This window comes from Amblyomma mixtum, chromosome 3, assembly GCF_055824585.1.
Source record: "Amblyomma mixtum isolate Tamu chromosome 3, ASM5582458v1, whole genome shotgun sequence".
Lineage (NCBI taxonomy): Eukaryota > Metazoa > Arthropoda > Arachnida > Ixodida > Ixodidae > Amblyomma > Amblyomma mixtum.
In genome coordinates, this window is record NC_143014.1 from 103,600,753 (window position 1) to 103,621,782 (window position 21,030).

Here is a 21,030-nt window from a genome sequence, read left to right on the forward strand (position 1 = left end):
GGCAGGGGGTGGGGGGGCTGCGTGATTCCCCGGATACTGGGTCAGCTTTCACCCGCCACCTCGGCCTGTCTCTATAAAACTGCGCCGTCCAACTGCACTGAACCGCATACACACCGAGGTCCTCCTGCACCGAAGTCACAAGGAATACCACCACCATGAACGTTCTCGTAAGTCCGGACTTTTCGCGTTTCGCTTTTCGCCGTGCGTCAATCTGTGTGCACATTGCGTTGTGCAAAGCTTCGCAAGCGTATGCTGGGCTCGTCCCTCGTTTCCATCTGTATCTGTTGGAGTAGACTCAAGCAGCGAATATTTTTGGGACGCGGTCAATATTACTGTTACTGTTTTGAGCTGAGCAGACTTTCATTACGAGAGATGAAAGTGTCTGTTACACGAAAGCGCCCAGTTCCAGTGGAGAATTCTTCAAGATAAACCTAAGGAGCTGCTCCAAACAGCTCCTTGGGCATTCTCGAAGACCTCCGAGTGGTTATTTCACTGGTTTTATAGAGTTTATGGTGTTATAATATTGTAAAGTCAATCAAACAAATCGACTTACTTGCGAACGGCTCGTTGCTTTGTGTTTATTGTTTCACGTATTTTTAGGCACTCTTTTGGCTGCCTCTTTCATCTTATTCTGCAATTATTTTGGAATTCTTCTGCCACATTTTTCTGCATAAAAAACACAGGATACTAAGGCATAATGGACAATATTTTTCCCTCATTCTGTAAGGGGTAACTCAACAATCTATGACAAACAGTACAATGAGTTGAAATGTTAGTGTCTTCCTTGCAACGTTCTTTATTTCAGCTCACCATCGTAAATGCGCAAATATGTATGGGCTAACTCTCAATGTCTAAAAAGTGAGGACCAACTGAAATAGAAAAATTATGAACACGCAGCCACCCTAGTTTTGCTGCGATGCAAATATTTGAATAGTATGCAATATACAAAATTTAATAAGGTACCTCGACGTGTAGCCATGAGTGTCCAACAAAGATAAAATTTTTGCAAGCCACGATCTGTACGCGTCACTTCTGGCTTTCCGTTTTATATATAGCAGAACAGTGTCGGCCGGTTTTACAAATCGGTGCACTCACTCAGAGCACTAGGTCTATACATTGGCCTAGTGCTCGTCTTCTCTGGGGAGGGGGGGCGGGGGGGGGGGGGGGGCTGTTCGGGAAATATTTGGAAATGTTTGGGTAGCTGACCTCACATTGCGTAGGGTGAAGCATCTTGTCCCATGGCGCTCTTTGGCCAAAGCTGCCTTTGCTCCACTAAAATCCATAATCGTTATCATTATTATTGAGATATGTGTAATCATGAAGAATAAGCTTCGTATTGATACGTCATAAATTCATAATTGCAGTTATTTCTCATGGTTATCCAACTACGGGAACATCCACAGCACCTAAATGTCTATGAAGTTATTTATTGCTGTGGTTCTATACCATAATATTTGAAACTTCCTGTAAAAGTAATGCGACGCGGTGTACAAGAAGCGGTACGAGGATGCATACGAGGGCGAAAGAAAAACGGAGCACGCCATTGCGTTCTAACATTTTTCACACGTCGCCTAATCGAAACTGGCTGATGTGGCATGTGCGGGCTTGTAGGGGACGCTGGTGCGCTTTCTCACCGACAATTCACATTCGTGTCCGATAGGGAAGGCGTAATTCCCGTTAGAACAGAATAGCGTGCTCCGTTTACTTACGTCCGCACCTGTACGCTGCGCCAGCGCAGAGAGAGAACTTGACCTGTTACAAACGACAGCTGCGTATACAGGTGAGTGAGTCAATGAACAGGAGCAGATCGCTCGTGCTCGTGAACTGCGGTGCACTGAGTGCACGAACGCGCGGCCGTTAGCAAGGAACACCTCCATTGCGAGTGACCAAAGAGACCAGTCACTCGGCGATGGCAAATTCGCAGGTCATCCTCGCAACACTCGTCGCCTGCGCCTACGCGGGCGGATACGGTGGCTACGGCGGAGGCTACGGAGGTGGCTACGGGGGAGGCTACGGAGGCTACGGTCTCGGAGGAGGCCTCGGTTTCATTGGTGGAGGTGGATATGGCGGTGGATACGGCGGCGGGTATGGCCATGGTCATGCCGTCGCTGTTCCGGTGAAGACCGTCTCGTATGTCAAAAAGCCTGTGGTCAGCGTCGGCTACGTGACCAGGCCTGTGGTGAGCTACGTGAAGCAGCCCGTCGCCACCGTGTCGCACACCGTCCAGCCAGTGGTCACTGTCAGCCATGCGGTCGTCAGCGCCGGCGGATACGGCGGAGGCTTTGGAGGCGGCCTCGGAGGCTACGGCGGAGGATTCGGCGGCTACGGCGGCGGCTACGGCGGCGGCTATGGCGGCGGTTACGGAGGATACGGTGGCGGTTACGGCGGTTACGGAGGCGGCTACGGTGTGGCTCTTGTGGGCGGCAAGGGCGGCTACCACGGGTGAACCAACACTGATGAAGCCAGCATCTTTGAACGGTGAGCGACTGCATCAATAAACTGACAAAAGCAAGCGACAGTGCAAAGACGCAAAGCAGCAAGAGTTGTAGCGGCGTTTCAAACAACAGTCCGTCAACTTCTTGACTCTGTTCATACATTTATGCATAAGCATAACACTGTATTGCTCTAACAAGGTTTACTTTTATTTAATAAGAACGAAACTCTTTTTTCTTGTAGTTGCACGCAACAAAACTATAGTGAAACTGGAAGGCATTCTCAGCGCTAAGTCCTCGTTACTTAGCACTATAAAGTGGACAGAAAACTTACACCTTGCAAGTTTACTCGCATAGTTTTCAAAATGTAGCCAACAGGTACCGCTATAGTGTTTTACGCGGAGTACCCCGTTAGCGACGCACTGATCTAAAAGCAAGGGGCTTAGTGGGAGTGATCGATAACGAAGTGACAAAGCATCTTTTTTATGTTTTTTTTTTTCTTGCAGGTACAAAGCCGGAGACTCTCCTACGTACCGTTGTCACTGTAAACTACTTGCGGCCAAGTTCATGCAACGTGTATTTATTTCAAAACTACATTAAACCGCATGCTTTCACTGAAATTTTGCTGAATTGGGTTCCTTGATGAAGCCATTTTTTTTATTTCTTAAACAGCTGTAAAGACTGACTGCGGGATGGCAAACGTAAACTTTTAAATACCATGTACAAGTACTACAAAAAAATTTCTCCGGCCGGGCGACGAAGATATGGACGATTTTCTCTGTCTAGCGAGAGTCGGGCACCAAACAACAAAAAACACCCAACAACCGGTGCCTTTCGCTTTCGTAACAACTTCCAGTACACCTTCTAGATTATTCGTTTGAATAGCTTTAAACATTTTCCTTTCAGTATACCTCGCAACGTTACCATTTTTAGTTTCGTCCTCCATGCCTCAAAGGGGTATCAGACGACGTGAATACTATCGAATGCACTGAAGTTTCAGTCCAAACCGTTAGGAGTTACAATAGCACTTGAAACAGCACCAGTTAGCACCAACTTCGATCGACGTTACATGTATAAGAGAATCCGGAGAGTCAACCCCAGGACAGAGCTCGCGTAGCGGACATAGTCTTTGCACGCGCACACTGAGATACTTACCAACAAAACACAAGGTACGTACATCCTTGACGCGTTGACGCGGCTAGCAGGCTCAGTTGTGCGAAAAAGAAAATTAGCGGGTACATCCCCCATAAGTTGTCACGATTGCTTGCTGGATTTACCGCAGCAATGGCCTAGTGGTTTCAGCATTCTCCTGATTAAAAATTGTAAACAAATACATGTGAAAACAAAAAGAACGTCCTATATAATGTAGTGGGTAATTAAAGCCAGCTCTACTCATATATAACACAAAACTGTTTTAACTAAAAGACGTGAAATACAAAACCCTACCAGAAGCTTCGGATGCAGAAAAGAAAAATACCATTCGTTGCCGCAAGATTGCCATGCCGTAGCACTCCGTGCTTTGATGATTACGACGTTTCAAGCTTTGCGGCATTATACGTCGTTATGGATGCTGACGAGCGAAAGCAGCATCAAAAAAATTTTCCAAATATTTTATTGATTCCTCGGTAGTGAGCATTTTCTTTAATATTCTGACGATTACGTCATTTAATGAGAACACTGCGCTTGTGCTGAAATCGTCGCAGGTGTCATCGCTAAGAAGTTAGCTACAAAAAAAAAGGTTCTCTTAGGACGGTCGGCGCTGTGTCTTGATGTATTTTCCGGCTTTTTTTTTCGCTACTAGGCGATGAATGAAAAGAATTCACCACCCCTTTTTGCATTGTTTATATTCTGTCCCGATACCCGGACTGGCTACTGAGTAAAGCTGTGCTTTCAAATAAAATCCCCTTGTTTGTAACAGTGCTGAGCAAGCAGATCTTTCCAGCACGACTCGTTATTACCTTGCCATTTCCATAATTAGACTATTAAATTTTGACAAGGTTCGTTTCTCTCTCGCGTTTCGATATTATAAACTGTACCAAGATGAACACATGCTTCCCAGCAGTGAAAACAAAAAAAAAATAGAAGTCCCCGTGCTGTTCTTAACGGGGTACAAACACAAAGTTTTTGGCTGTCTGTTGTTCTTTTTTTTTTTTGCCTGAAAGAGGCCTACTGGTCTATTAATCAAGAACAGAAGCTCAAAACAATAGTTCGCAGCGTGAATAAATAATTACAAATGATTTTGTACTGGCCGGTTCGGTCTCGGTCGCACCGACGCTGAAGTGCACCTTGTGTCACGGTCAACCGGCCAACTGGCCTTACCACATGACGTCGGCGTCGCCGGCAACAACTGAATGTTCCTGTGAACAACCATTGGGTTCGCTGACGTCACAGTAATTGGGGCAAGTGCACCTTGACGTCACTCGATGCGGACGGAAATACCGAGCGGCTCCTGGAAGAGTATTCAAAATCACAATAAATTATGTTCCACCCAACGCCTGCGGCTGAAACTTGCTAGAAGGCATCTCCTTATGCCCATGAAACAAATCGTACCGCTTGTTTGCGTTAGAAATTTGTGTCTGTACTTCTTTAAGCATTCAATTCAATTCAATTCACTTTATTCACCAGATATCTCTGGATGGTTTCCTGGATAAAAGCTGCTAACGCAGCTTGACGAAGTGCAGGAAACCAATACAAGGCAAAGCGCACAGCCTGTGACAACTAGTTATAAGCCATCAGTAACTATAAATGGTAAAAACACAAAGCATAGAACAGAGGCAGTAATGTAAAAATGTCCATGAAACTCCTAGCTGTACAGAGAAAAAAAAAAACGTAAGAACAAAGAGACAACTGAAGATGGCACATATTCAATCAACGAAGCAAACACAAGTAGCACACTGAGCTAAACAACACAGCAAATAATAACAATGATACAAATAATAATAATAACAATTCATGGCGTGCCTAATTCTCAATAAGAAAAAAAACCACACGAGAACATAAACCTTCCTATTTTGTCCCAGTGTCTCGATCACATAATTTATTTGCGTTTTACAACAGTACGCCTAACGATAGAGTGAGTAGCCTGCTCTAGTTGTGAATGCCAACACCTCCATGTACTTTTAAATAAAAGAAAGACCACGGTGTATCGCGAAGAGTCCCGAAAGTGTCAAGGCGAGAAGCTCAGCAAGAACATCACACATTTTGCTTAAAGACGAAGCCATGCATGAGATATAGCTGTTTTCTTGATCGAAGCCTAAAGCCTGAAAAAGGGCAAGGGCGCAATGCCGGCCGGGAACGTGTTCGCACACTCCCGCAAACACGCACTAGCTTGGCTGTTGCGAATGGAGACACTTTTAGTGCGGTAGCACTAGTAGGAGTATTTTTATATTTTCGGCATATACGTACGCGTCCGTGTCTGAAGCCTGCTTTGTGGCAGGTGGCCCACCGGGTTGTTTCTATTTCTCCTCCGTTTAAATACGGCCGCTATGGCTGGGATTCGATTCCGCGACCTTGGGCTCAACAAAGCATCCGAATATACTAACCACGGGATACCTTTTACCTGTTAGCTTAAGCCACTGAAGTTAAGCGTAAGTCTTCTATACAAACCCAGTAAAGCGCCAAAACTATCATACTGGCCTCCAGACCCCTGAAGAATTGGCGATCTTCACGAAATCGACACCACGCAGCGGCGGCTCTGCGAACTAGATTAAGTGGGACCGGCGTGCGGAACCGCGCCATTTGCTCTGTTGCGTGAGTGTTCGCCGGCACGTTCAGGCGTTGTTGTCGGAGTTTTGCTTTTAAAAAATAGCAGACGGTTTAGCATGGCTAAGCGCGGGGTATAGTGCAGTCGCACTAGTTACGGTGGGCACTTAAGGTCCTTACGTGCAGTGAATGTGAATGACATTTACTATGAAGGCCTGAAGACATTTTTCTTGAAGGCCTTCCTTGATTCATGCAGTCCTCCGTAAAGCCGCAATACTGAGGAAATTGAGGCACCCCCTCTACGTCGTGAAAATTGCCAATAGAAGTCGAGCGTCTTCGTTCGGCAGCTTCATGATCTCGGCCTTTCATGATCTCGCGTGCACACGCCATTTCGGCAAAAAACGGCGCAAAAGATGCGGACAACCTATGAGGGACGTCGTCGTGCAGGGCTGTGGATTGATTTCGACCACCTGGGGTTATTTAACTTACACTGCCATCGCTCAATACACGGGCCTCTAGCGTTTCGCATCCATCGAAATGCGATCGCCGCTGCCGGGATCGAACCCGCGTATTTCTGGTCAGCAGCCGAGTACCATAACCAATGAGCCTTCGCGAGGCTTTTGGCAAGCTTTTTAAAATAAATCTCGCTTTTGCTAAAGTGTTGCTTAAATTACGAAAATAATGAAACTATCGACTTCGTATGTAACAAGACATTAAAAAAAAGTGCAAAAAAAATTCTTAAACGTGAAGAGAAGCCTGCTATAACAGACAGTCTGAATTGTAAACAGATGCGCATTATGAAAAGTTCAAAGATGACCCCCCCCCCCCCCCCCCGCCCCCATCTCTTTACAAAGCCTGTTACAAAACCGCTCTTGTGAGTACAAAATTGACAGAAGTGCCAGTAGTATCAAATAGTTAACAAATGTTTCCTAATATTAACTAAAAGGCGGTTACAGGCATGACAAGGCATCAGTACTAGTTACTTTGGGTTCCAGACATCTAAAAGAAACGGCACTCGCACTTTCCAAGTCTGCAGGCTCTCACAACGAAGCTATCAAAAACTGCTACATACACCTACAATAAGTGGTGTCTGGGTTCACACCAGGCTCACGTATCCAAGAGGATTTCCAAGCCACTCCCCCTCTCTGTGGTGCAAAAAGACTTTCTTAAACCCCTCCAGAAAAATGAAATGCTGGCTACGTGCCTTGCACACACAAAAGCTCCTGGTGTGTTTCGAGATGAAGGGGACACTACCGCTATTTTCTGCATAACTAACTTATTTCTACAAAACGAGCCTATTACTAATATATTGAAGCGCTCCACTACGGTATCCCTCATATATTACATAATACAGTGCAGTACAATACAATACAGTTTTATTCTGAAAGATGTGCAGGTACTATCTGAGCCCGCGGAAGCGTCGAGCGCTTGTGGGCAGGGAACATATTTGCTCGGTGCTGTTGTTGGCATCGCAGGTCAGGGTGCAAAACGGCGACAGACAGTGACGCATTTCCCATACATGAAGAGGTAGAACCGAAGAAAACATTCAAAAAGACACCATTTGCACCAATAAACTAGGAGCAATATGCAATACAAAACCATATACGAGGTCTGTTAAAAAAGTATCCGACCTTTGGCCGAATTAAAAAAAAACTGGCATAATTGGAGCATTCGAAACCTAATCTCCCTCAAAGTATTCTCCTTGGGACTCGACACACTTCTCCCAGAGGTGCTGCCACTGTTGGGAGCATTCCGAAAAAGCCTCTTTCGAAATGTATTTTAGCTCAGCTGTCGTTGCAGCCAATAATGTCCTGTCTTGTCTGAAATCGCGCTCCTTTCAATGGCCTCTTGATCTTGGGAAACAGGCAGAAGTCGCAGGGGGCCATATCAGGAGAGTAAGGAGCCTGTTGAACTAGAGGAGTCCGGTTTTTCGCCAAAAAAGTCTGTATCAAGTGCGAGGAATGGGCAGGAACATTGGCGGGATGGATGCGCCAATTTTCTGTTGATCTCAACTCCGGTGCCGCAGAGCACCGCAGTTGAGATCAACAGGAAATTGGGGCCGCACAGCATCACTTAGGCGACGGAGGACATCCCTGTAGTACTGTTTGGTCATTGTTTGACCCTGTGGTGCGTACTCGTTGTGTACCACAAAGCGGGAGTCAAAGAAAGCAGTCAGCATCACTTTGACGTTACTGCGCACTTGGCAGGCCTTCTTTGGCCTTGGTGACGTGGAATGCTTCCACTGTGACGACTGGGATTTGGTTTCCGGGTCGCACCCGTACACCCAAGACTCGTCACCATGGGATTATGGTGTTCATGAAGTCGGGGTCAGTTTTTGTGGAATCCATCATGTCTTGTGAGATTTCAACACGAGGATGCTTTTGCTTCACCGTGAGCAGCTTCAGCACGAATTTCGCCGCAACTCTCTTCATCGCCAAATCTTCGGTGATAATAGAATTAATGTGCAGAAAGAGTGCTGATGTCCACTTCTTCCGCAATTTCTCGGATAGTCACACGACGGTCCCACGTCACCACAGCGCTCACTTCGGCAGTGACCTGGTCATTTCGGCATGTTGATGGCCGACTGGAGCGTGGCTCGCTCTCCACCGATGTGCGGCCGTCTTTAAGCCGGTTGTACCACTGCTTAATCTGTGTGCTGCTCATAGTATCGTCACCGAAAGCCGTCTGAATATTCTGAATGGTTTTCACTTGGCTGTCGCCCAGTTTCTGGCAAAATTTGGTGCAGTAGCGCTGCACCAGTCGCTCCGCGCAATAAAAAACCTACGAGAGCACTGCGCACTGCCTCACTCACACGCTGCGTCCCAGCGATTGACGCTCTCGGCAGGCGTGAAAAAATTCGCGCACGCGCACGAAGGTTCAAGGTCGGCTGATGCAAGCGCGCTTGTTTCATATCCGTCAGGTGTTCGCAAAAAAAAAAAATTAAGGTCGGATACTTTTCTAACAGACCTCGTACATCGGAGAGTGTGGCCTATAAGCTGCCACAAGAAAAAAAAGTTCCGCGGCTGGCTATAACGCAAGCACAAACACACAAACAAACAGACACGAAAAGCGCAGACACAAATATAAGAGAAAGTAGAGGAAGTGTAAGGGCGAAGCATAAGCCACAAACGACCAATAACGGTCAGGGAAGTAGCTAACAACCTTTATGGAGTGGAAACAAAAGGCAACGACCTGATAAGTGCCGCATTGGGAACACAGGAACGCCGTATAAAGTATGTTATCTTTTTTTTTTACTTGAAAAGGAGTAGGACAAACAATAATTTGCATACGACGGAATATTTAAGAACATAATTAGCAGCTCAGTAAACAATACAAAGGTCAAGGTAAGTATGGAAATGGCCCCAAAGTTAGATATATACAGGCGAAGGAAGAGAGGACGACACACGAACTCCTCACTGCATAGACTGCATGACACATTGGGTTCACAGGTTGCAGCGGTAAAACAGAACATCATCATACAGGAGATTCAGAACACATATGCTCTGCACGTAAGGAAGCACATCAAATAACGCGCACTATAGATAGGAGATTTTTTTTCCTCGATATATTTACACTCCATCTTCTAACTTTCTCTCGCTTTCTCATTGTGCCTAACGGCAAACATCTCGAATATATAGGAGATTCATAAATGCCGAGATTTAATACAGGCATATTGCACCTGAATATATTGCACGTATACAGGGAGTATCACGACATCACGCAAAGAATAAAAGAAACGAGGAGGAACAATGTTAAAATCGCAGCTCAAATTTTTACTTCACGAAATATTATAAGGCGAGGCATTATTGAATTAATACAAAAAAGGTTTTAAATACTTCAAGAGGCGACACCCTGTGATGATTAAATAATCAGCCAGCACCCTAAACGCTCTTGAGTTCATTTTTAATTTTGCTTGCATGATAGAATACAGACTCAGGATACCAGACGACGATCGGTTGAAATTAAATACATATAACATATAACATATAAAACATATAAAAGTATCTGCATCTTTTCCAGCAGTTCGTGTATATTCTAGGAAGACCGTAGCGTACCCGAGTTTCGTCTCAAGTTCTGGAAGGCACGGGATAAGAAGTTTCCCGTTAGATTCACGAGGAGAAAATACTCCTGAAGAAGGTGGATTCCGACGGTTGCCATCTTTGTGATTTCTCCAAACTCGTGCCATTCAATATCTGAGTAGGCAACCACTATAGAATTTTACCCACATGACGGAATCTGGATTGCACACTAGGACCATACCCAAGCATTGACTCCCCAAGAGTTCTAAATGTCATTCGATGCATCTGTACAGGACTGGTGAATTTGATCTTATATAGTTGGATTGAGATTTAACGATATGATCAATGTGTTCCGACCAGGTCCTGCGCTCATCAAAGAACAAACCCAAGTATTTAACAATCGGAGAGAGGGGTAGCGGACAGCCAGTACAGCTGGAGCAGTGGGCTCTAAGAAAAAGAATAGATAAGGATTCTTGCAGCATATTAAAGGTGTTTTAGCTGTATTAAAATAAATCTGATTTCACAAGAACCAGTCCACAACTTCCTCAATGACATCCTGGAGGAGGACCAGGGCTTTACGATATGAATAGTGGGACAGAGTGGCCCCAGTACTGTTCCCTTTGATACACAATATTTTATACGCGCAAAATTACTGTAGAAGTCTTTTAACTCCAACTACATGAAGACGGTTGAAAAAGTAGCCTGTGAAGGATTTTTCATGCGTCCCCCTAAGTCCCCAGTTGCGGAACTTTTGAAACAAAATATTGGGCTGACTGCTCAATGGTATAGAACGAATTTTTTAAGTCTAAAAGGTGTAAAAAACGGCTTAATACTACCTTTTTTGACCCATGTGTTAGTTTATTAGGCTGGAGGAACCCTAGACGGGTTCAATCCCGGCCGCGGAGGTCGAATTTCGGTAAAGGCGAAATTCTAGAGGTCCGTGTGCTGTGCAATGTCAGTGCACGTTAAAGAACCCCAGGTGGTCGAAATTTCCGGAGCCCTTCACTACGACGTCCCTCATAGCCTGAGTTGCTTCGGGACGCTAAACCCCGATAAACCAAACAAACCAGAATCCTAGAGGAGGTTTATGGCGCGGGATGAGCACAGTAAATCGCAGGCAAAACGACCCTTGCTCTGATGACACCATGCTCGTCGGTAGGTTGCTTAGAATGCGATGTATATCAAACGGTCAGTAATTGTTTGTGTCCCGATTGGAGTCCCTTTTATGGATTGGTAGAATAATAGGTATTGTCAGCCCTTGCGGGATTACACCAGCCGCGAGGCAGCCGCTCAATATGTGTTGAAGAACGTTTCCCAGCCAGTTATAGTTATTTGGTAAATCCCGGATTATGATTTTGTCGTAGCCTGACAGCTTAGATAATGGAATCGCTTCTAGTATGCCTTTTGGCTCATTTGCATCCACAGAGGAAAAACAGGCAGTAGGGAGTCGCAGCGGGGCATCATAAGGTACAGCGCAAAACGATGATTGTGCCTTGAGGTGACTTCTGATCCGAAGTTAGCATTGAAGGTATTTAAATACTAAGGGGGATAGCATCAGCAGAAGTGAAGGTTATCTTATGTATCGTCTGTGTTCTGCTTGCTTGACTTCTCTAAGAGATCGTTTAAACGACACCAAGTGTTTCGTACGTTTCCCTTACCTCTGACAAACTCGGCGAAGAATTCCTTTTCTTGCAGCCTCAGCTTAGCCGTGAGCTTATTTTGAGTCCTTCGGCGCCTTTCCTTCAAAGTGGGATGAAGGATCGTCCTCACAACGCCTCCAAAGCATCTCCTTCTCGTTGGTTAGCCGCAGGACGTCCGCCGTTATCCATTTCTTACAAGGGTTCCTTCTTTTTATTGTTGCCTGCTTTGTAGACTGAGAGTAAATTGTGTCGAATGTATCAGCAAGCTCACCGTAATCAGAAACATGGTTCGTCATAAGGATTGTGTTACAGTCATTCAACTGATTAACCGATTTGTCATCTAAGGTGGTAACAATATGAGTTCATGTACAGCTCTGAGGCGTTAAACTCTACAAAACGAAACTATCTGCTTTTCGAACCAGTCTGTTCAGGTGCGCTGCGAACGTTGCTGTCACAAATAAAATAGCTTCGTACGTCTCAGATTTTAGGATGCACACTTTTTTTGTTTCTTTGTTTTGCATAGATGAACTAACTGCCATATTTTGTGTTCATGAAACTTTTGACGTGCCTCGAAGACCCGCTATGGTTATAAGGATTGCGACAGTCACTCGAGTGCTCCAACATCACCATTTTAAAATCTTCGAGGTGAACTACGATATCAGCGATTAGTTGCGTTATACTAGTTATACTATAAAATAGAGCACGATATTTTGCGCTGTAATAGTTGCTTCCCTCGGAAATATGTCCCTGTAAAATTATCTTTACTTCCCACAGACCGGTCCAGTGACGAAAGCTTTCAATTTTGTACTACATCTAAAGTCTCCGGGCATGTATGCTGCTATGCTACCTATGTCCCCACAAACCAGTGAATAAATAAAACTCACCTTCACCATCATGCGATGCTTAGATGGCTTTGTCGGTGTTTATTCCAATTTAATTGCAAGTGAAACAATAAGAAACGAAAGAACAGAGCATGCACGCTCACGCTTACATCCGCGCGTCATAATTAATGAAGCGTGCAATGAATTTTGATGGTTCGTGTCTCCCTCTTCCTCTAACCCTCGAATTTTTAAGTTGCGCAGTTTTCTTTTTCTTTTTTCTTTGCTGTCTTCGTTCTTTTGGTTTTGCCTTCTTCGAGGTACTGTATACTGGTCAGTTTTTTCAACTTGCCTCAAAACCATCTGTTCGATTTAGACGGCGCAATGCGTACACGAATATCGACGCCAGTTTTATTTGCGAAGAACAAAAACAGATGAGCAAGTGAGGCCAGCTTCGGTGGTCCAGGGAGCTGGCGGCTCAAGTCACCTATAGGGCTGTTCTGAACATGCATATGCTTTCATTCCTTCTGTGATGAAATTACATTTTTATAACTGACATGAAGCCACAATGCGCCCAACAAGGTTGCAGCAAAGAATCGATGAATTTATTTTTCGCATATTTAATTGACAAGTCATCTGGCTCGGGGATGGCTAACGGTACTGATGATGCTCAGCCCATTGTCACTAGGGCTACGTTGGCGTGGTGTGCAGTGACGGCGCCAAAGAGGGGCGAGGGATGGAGGTCGTCAGCCCCGACTTTTGCTGATCGACGCCAAAAATTTGCCGCGCACCCTGACCTGGAGGACGTTGTTAGCGAGTATTTGAAGCTCTAGTTGATGCATTTGCTTCATTTTATCGTTACAGGGTGCAGTACTTGAAATGTGGTCGATGAAGGGCTGGTTTTCTGCCGCTCCCAGACTCTGTGATTCCTTGTTGCTGCGCTGCCCTCGTCTTCGGCTGGTCGTTCTCGCTCAGCCTCCAGACGTGCGAAGCTGTTGGCGGAGGCCAGCCTCGAGCGACCTTAACCTTGGGCATTCATTCTGCAATGCTTGCCGACAGTCTCGATCGCTAGCTGCGACCGCTATCCCCGCACCTCCCGTTGTGCAGCTCCCTTTACAAAACCTTCCCTTCTGTGTGCTCGGTGCGACTGCCGCCTTTCCGTCGCCGCGGCAGCAGGTTACGCTCCTTCGTTGAAGATTCGCCCATTTAAGGCCTGAGCGAAAAGTGTTGTCGGTGGCTGCAAGCCACGCGCGGACCTACTGCAAGAGTGCTCGGCGCCGTGATGGCGACTTCGGTAGCCGCCCAGAAATGTTGACCGGAGACTAATTCGCTCGGTCGGCGCTCACGAACCATCCATCTACTGTAAACAGGGCTCTCGGCAGCTCTCCACAGGCCTCCCAAGCGAACGCTGCTTACTTTTTTTTTTTTTTCAGTTTCGCGAGTTTCTTTCAGCTGGCGACACACGATAATTTTTGTGCAGTTAAGACAGCACGTTTTTTGCAAGCATCTGCTAACTCACATACTACACGACGGTATTGTTCACCGTAGCTTACACTCACTGCTAGATCGCACAGCGGATATAGAACAGTTAGTATTTTTTGTATACGCTCCCTGGCGAGCACGGCGCGGTCACGAAGCCCTTTCCCTTCACCTCGCCCGTCCTTGCGGGGGAAACTAGCGCTCCGTGAAGCAGATGGAGAGAGTGGACCCGGCCGAGCTTTTCGTCTATCCCGGCACCCCACCGACGACCCCACCCCCCTTTTGATGGGAACAGCATAGAGTGGAAAGAGGTGGAGGGCATGGCTGTTTGTGTGAACTTGGTGGTGGTGGTGGGAATGAGGGAGGGTGGGGGAGTATATGAATGGACGGAAACAGCTGGGTTCTCCGCGAAGCATACGTTCCGGGAAAGAGAGGAGTCCACAACTCTCCAAGGGACGCAGCCCTGCGAAGCGAGGTTAGCGAGGTCGTCTCATCACAACGGGTGCATAGGGAGGCTGCGGTGGTCGGGCGGCGCCGAACACCGGCCATTGTCATCGCCATCGCCAAGGAACAACAAGACGACGCTTTGCAAGGTATCCGCTTCGGATCTCTGCATGATGACGAGTCGTGACTCTTTCTCGCCCGCCGTTTGTCTCTGGCGTTTTGTACCGAGAATATGGTGATGAGCGAATTACGGCACAAAAAGAACCGGAACGAAGCAGCACAAGCAGAAATGACATGCGCCGACCCGCCTGCTTGTGCTCTGCCGCACACTCTCTTGTTTTGAGCTATTTTTCTCACATTACCACGATGTAACAAGGTCCAGAGAAAGTGTTGCTGAGGTAAGCATGGAAACAAGCTGATGTATTTCCTGACGCAGTCACGGGCAACGCGCAGGTGGGTGGTTATGCTGCATAGGAGTTGGACTTTTCGGTTTAAACCCCAAAAAGCCAGTAAAAGTACTCCGAATTCAGTTTCTGAAATTCGGTTTTAACCGAGAAAGGTCAGTATTCTTGGCATGCAGAGCACAGCTAGCTGTCTGTTGAGCACGAGTTACACTCAGTCAAATTTGAAAATTAACTAAGTAGGTAAACCAGGGGTATAATGGGACGGTGGTATTGTAAGATAAGCAGCACTGTTTTGCGAGATTTTATACTGCTCCGCTTATTTACACACCTCTGCATACCTAAAAGCCTCATATCCTCGCCGCCTGCTAGCTGAGCACTGTTTGTTTACTGTCATCACCCGCTAAGAGTAGTTGGTTTATTAAGCAGGATTATCAACTGCATGTAGGACACTTGACACGAATACGTGCATGGGCGTAATAAAAAAAAGTAGAATAATGTTTTAGCTACCGCGACGACTGAGCAGCAGTATACACCTCAAATAGATTCGACATGCTTTGTGCATGGTCGTGTGGTAGATTAGAAATTTTTTAATCATGAACATACTATTTGCTCTTTTTGCCGGCAAAGAGTTGGCATAACATTTCTTGCGGATTACTATGTTTCGAGCAGGTGTCCCGCCCGGTGTATAGATAGTTTGCGCGTGACGTCAGGTGCGCCGTCTTTGGGTGCACAGGCTAGCTTCTACAGTGTACGCGGGAGCCGGTTGACGATAAGCGGAGTAGGAAAAGGCCCAGGCTTTCTCTACACATTCACTTTCTAGACCTGAAGTTGGCGGCCGATGCAACGTCGGAGCAAACTGTGTGAACGTATGTATATATACGCTTCAGAGGTCGGGGCATAATCGCAGGCGGCGCAAATTCTAGTGAGAGCTTTCTTAAATTGCGAGCGGACCGAGGTGACAGATTACGAGACTGCTTACTAAGCACGAAGCGAAGGAACCCATCGAATGCTCGTACGTCTCCTCGTTTGTGCCACCGTCCATTGCTTACAACCTGGCGCGAGTGACAGCGGTGCTAGTCGCGCACAATCTGGCGTGAAGGCGCCAGCCTTTGTCGTTTGTGGGAGAGCGGAGATGTAAGAATGGGCGAACTTCTTTCCTCAGCTCCTCGAAAGTCACAAGTGCAACACTAAAACGTACTTTCATGCGCTTGGCGGGGAAGAACGCAGCAAGCAGCATGGCGTTCATACGTTGGACGAGACATTAGCCATGGGCCTACAGCAACGTCCGCCACACCTTTAATGAGAATCAACTGCGTACGTCGCATGCATCATTAGCCCTTAAACGCTTTTAGCTCCCTTTCTCAGCAAGTTCAGGCGAACATCGTCTGAGACCCGCAGCGAACCGTGTGCTGAACCTTTCGAACCAGTCCGAAATTTACTATCCCAGTGCTATCCAGCAGAAAAAACTTTCTCGCTCCTAATCCCCAAGCGGGATTCGAACCAACGCCCTCGCAAACAAGGTTTTCGGTTCCCACTCAGTTCGGCCTTCACCGCAAACCCACACCCCACTTGAATGTGGTATTTGTTATTTATTTCCAATCGCCCCTTTTTAATATATTGAACTTGCTTCTATGCCCCATTGCCGGAAGAGCCGAAAATTGTGCATGTAAACGCATGCAGTAACTCGCCTGAACTATGAGAAGGGGTGACATTTCAAAGTACACGCTTAATGATGCTTCATGAAACAGTAGAATTTTAACGTAGTTCCTGTACTTCAGCCGCTGAGTCGTAATATGCAATAATGAGTCGTCGTGTTTGCAATAATCCGCCCCTGCACACCTTCCAAGGCTCCTAGCAACTAACAAATAGTAGCGATTAATGCCATGCTTTGGCAAAAACATAAAATAACGTGAACGTTTTATTACATCCTGAATCCTACGTGGCGATAAGCATTCACTGTTGTAGAGAGAGAGAGAAAGGAATTTTAATGAGAGGAAAAGGAGGAGAGGTCGGCCACTGTTGTAGAAAAACTGTGATTGTAAATACAGATTGGGCTTTACGGTTTTTATTTTTCGAAAATTCGACGCATTTTTTTGTGTTTATTTCAGAACGCAGGTTTCGGGGTTTTTTTTCGGCGAATATAATTTTCGACGAATGAATTGGTGACTTCTTTCAGTGATTGCATGTGGCAATCCTTTGTAGTCAAAATTCACTTTGGCCCCAAAGTGCTCAAAGTCTGTCAGCATGAACAGTTCAATCTACCAGTAATTAACGTGCAAATGGTAGCCCTTGGAATTATGCTTTTAGAAGGAATTACTGCCGTCATTAAAAGCTCACGCAGGTTAAATGAGGTAGCCGGGAGATAAAAACGCTCGTGGACGTTTACTTTTAAGATCTAGGTTGACATGTTATCGTTGGGTTGTCGCGCTAGGTTGAGTGAGAGGGCGGGTCATCACATGGCGTGCATGCTGATGGCAATGATGAAACTGCCGCACAATCGGCGAGGTATCCGCAGCTTCGTGACGCCCATGCACGGTTACGTGTCAGCGTCCTGCACGCAGTTAATAAACCAACTTAACCAACTAACTGCTCTAAGCAGGTGAGGATGGTGAACCAAGGTACAGTGCTTAGCGAGCAGGCGGCGAGGAGGTGGTGCTTCCAGGTCTGCAGAGCCATTTAAGCTAGTAGTGCAGCACCTCAAATTGAACAACTGCGCTGCGTATCCAACCGTGCCACCTTCGCATCATGTTGCTTGGTTAATTTTACACTTCACCAGGTATAACTCGTACTCAGCAGCCAGCTAGCTATGTCTTGCATGCCAAAAATACGGACCTTTTTCGGTGAAAGCCAAATTTCGAAATCTGAATAAGGCGTACTTTTACCGTTATTTTTTTTCGGTTTAAACCGAAAAGTCCTACCCTTAATTATATAGCAAATGAATCGGGCATGGACCTTTCTACAACGATCCCCTACGCAGGCAGATAGCATAAAATCATTCTCAAGTGGCATCCATACCCCAGCTGTAACCTCGTTGACACGAGTGACTCACAAAGTGCCATGCTCGACGGCCAGGCAATGAGGCCCTTGAACGGTCCCGCCACATGCACAAGAATGAGGTGGACGGCACGCAGACGGATAAGCCAGTGGTACTGGTTACTTTCCTGCTTCGTAGGTGGCGCCACGTACTCACAAAATATGAAGTATTGAGAGGTATTTGGAGAGGAATAATGGTGCCAGGGCTTACTTTCGGGAATGCGGTTCTGTGCTTAAGGGCAGAAGTTCAGTCGAGATTAGACGTAAATCAGAGAGCTGTTGGAAGATTAGCACTAGGTGCCCAACGCAAAACCACAAACGAGGCAGTTCAAGGGGATATGGGCTGGGCATCTTTCGAAGCACGGGAAGCTAATACCCCTGCCACACGGCAAATTTAATGTCATTCCCATCGAATGACATTCGTTCAAAACGACATTAGTTTGCTGCCACACGAGAAAATCTAATGTCATTCGATGAAAACGACATTAGGTATCGAATGAGTTCCCTGAACACATTCGCCTGCGACGTCCGAGCTAATGTGTTCCCTCGACACCAGAGACTTGGTGAGAATATACACCGAAAAACACGATTACAAAAACGTCACAAGCACTGTAATATTTCCGCGTCCCTACGATTGTGCTGTCGTTCATTTATGTTTATAAAAATGCCAAATAGAATTGGAAAAAAATAAAACTCACTCTCGCTACCAGCCTTGCGTGGTTAACATTCACAACATGGCGACGCCCAGATCGCCCGCTTCGGACCGAATACTGCGTCGCCGCTGCATTTTTCGACGCGATAGCTTGCTCTAAACGGTTGTATTCGTTTTTACTTTGTGCATTCTCATCCCTCCGTAACAATATAGGTTTGAAATATCAGTCGCTTTTGAGATAAATTTCAGAATTTCTTGATGCTAGGCATAACTATGTACGGCGTACACTGTCGTCATAGCAACGACCCCGAGCGAAGTATTTCTCCAACTTTGCACTAGAATCTACATTTTCATTTCATCCAATTGATTTACATTAAAAAAAAACAAAGCCTTCGAATGCATTCATTACTGCCGTTAATAAAAGAGAAAAACGTTTTTTCGGCACTCAGTTCAGGAGGTTTGACTTGCTATCGTCTAGATGGCGCCACAGTATGTTATGCTTCTCGCGCGCTACGCTAGTCACACCCAACCACCGTGCTCCCTACCAAAACTGTTGTGAGGACGGGCGGCAGTGCGCGCAAGGTGCGCCCGTAGCATGCGCAAAGCTTTTGCGGACGCACAGCTAATACTGTCTAATTTCACCATAGAGAGCATTTCACAATATGACGTTTGCCATTTGCCTGCCGCCGCTGGCTGAGGTTTGGCTTGGCTTGGACTTGTGGTGGATAGCAGTGATCAACACGTTATTGAAATCAACGTTTTTAGATCCCTCGCACAGCGCGCCTATCTAAATACGTTGATTAAAATGAGGATGAAGATTTTAGAATCGGTTTCCATTAGCAAAGCAATACTTTTTGCAACGTATTGAAGCATACATCGAAATTTTTGTATGCTGTACTCTCTTTCCATCGCAATCGCCATCATTTGCAAATGACATTAGTTTTTGCCGTGTAGGAGCGCGCAGAAAAAATGACATTAAGTCGAACAAATGTCATTCGATGAGAATGACATTAAATTTGCCGTGTGGCAGGGGTATAAGAGTAAAATACTATATGAAGAACGCCTGAGGAAACTGGACGATAACAGGTGGGCAGCTAAAGTATTTAAATACTTATACAGGAAGAGCGTTGACTCACAGTGGCGCAAAAGAACTAGAAAACTAACCAGTAAGTATGCCGGTCATGAGGACGGAGAAAGAAAGAGCATTAAACGACAGGTTAAAAACGCGTAAGTTAAAAATTGGATTAATTCAATGGAAAAGAAGCATAGTGTAGAACTATATCGATACTGGAAAAGGCAGATCAGGAAAAAAAATTTCTATGATAACTCAAGAGGCAGTGCCCTACTCTTTGAAGCTAGGTCAGGGTGTCTTAGAACGGGCAGCTACAAAAAAAAATGGCTGAGGCTTAGCTAAGGTTAAGCCTAGTCAGATGCGAAGCATATTGATGGCTAGGCTTGGTAATACATGGCTTTCCTTGGTTGAATACTTGGTCATTTTAATACAACCACTAGAAGCATTCGTCGTGGGGGAAGACAACGGCATGGCTACAGCGGAACGCCGACTAACCCCGAGACGCGCGTTGGGTGAGCGCCCGGATTGCCACGGAAGCCGCGTCCGCCTGCCCGGTGGAGCGAGCGTTTCACCTACACCGAGTGTGAACGCGCGTTCGAAATGCGCGGGAATGCCGCTCGAGGACATTCCGGCGTCTGTGCGATGGCATCGTTCTCCCTCTCCCAGCGCGTGACGGCGATCTGTCGTGACGTCATCGTGTCACGTGGTGTGGCATCATCGTGTCGCGTAATTTGGAGGCGCACAACCACAGCGACGGCGCGAGGTGGGCCCCCGTTTCTCCACTGTCGTGACGTCATCGTGTCACGTGGTGTGGCATCATCGTGTCGCGTAATTTGGAGGCGCACAACCACAGCGACGGCGCGAGGTGGGCCCCCGTTTCTCCACTGTCGTGACGTCATCGTGTCACGTGGTGTGACGTCATGTATCACGTGATTTGGAGGCGCACAACCACAGCGACGGCGCGAGGTGGGCCCCCGTTTCTCCACTGTCGTGACGTCATCGTGTCACGTGGTGTGACGTCATGTATCACGTGATTTGGAGGCGCATAACGACGGTGAAGGGCTGAAGTGGTAGCTAAAGTAGTATGCTTCGCATAAAAATTCAACGAAGATGATGACACATGTGCGGTATGCAGTAGATCTGTGGAAACAATTAAACACCTCATACTCAAATGTGATGGTATCCATCCGGATGTCGATGCAGGCACAATCACTCTTCCTGAGTCCCTAGGGTTTAAAGATAACAATGGTCATGTAAATAAATCTGCAGTGGAAGTTAACATAAAGCGATTGGAGGATTGCAGGCTGAAAAGCAGAGATGTGATATACGGTTAGA

General features: G+C 46.3%; 1 protein-coding gene across 1 annotated transcript; it reads left to right on the plus strand.

Annotated features, from left to right (window-relative positions):
* LOC149351215 (uncharacterized) lies at positions 1–3,037 on the plus strand. The gene is made up of 3 exons (XM_089576996.1): positions 1–167; positions 1,925–2,478; positions 2,939–3,037. Exons 1-2 carry the CDS (start codon positions 156–158, stop codon positions 2,444–2,446), a joined length of 534 nt encoding a protein of 177 aa, XP_089433122.1. The 5' UTR covers positions 1–155; the 3' UTR covers positions 2,447–2,478; positions 2,939–3,037.
* The last annotated feature ends 17,993 nt before the right edge of the window (positions 3,038–21,030 follow it).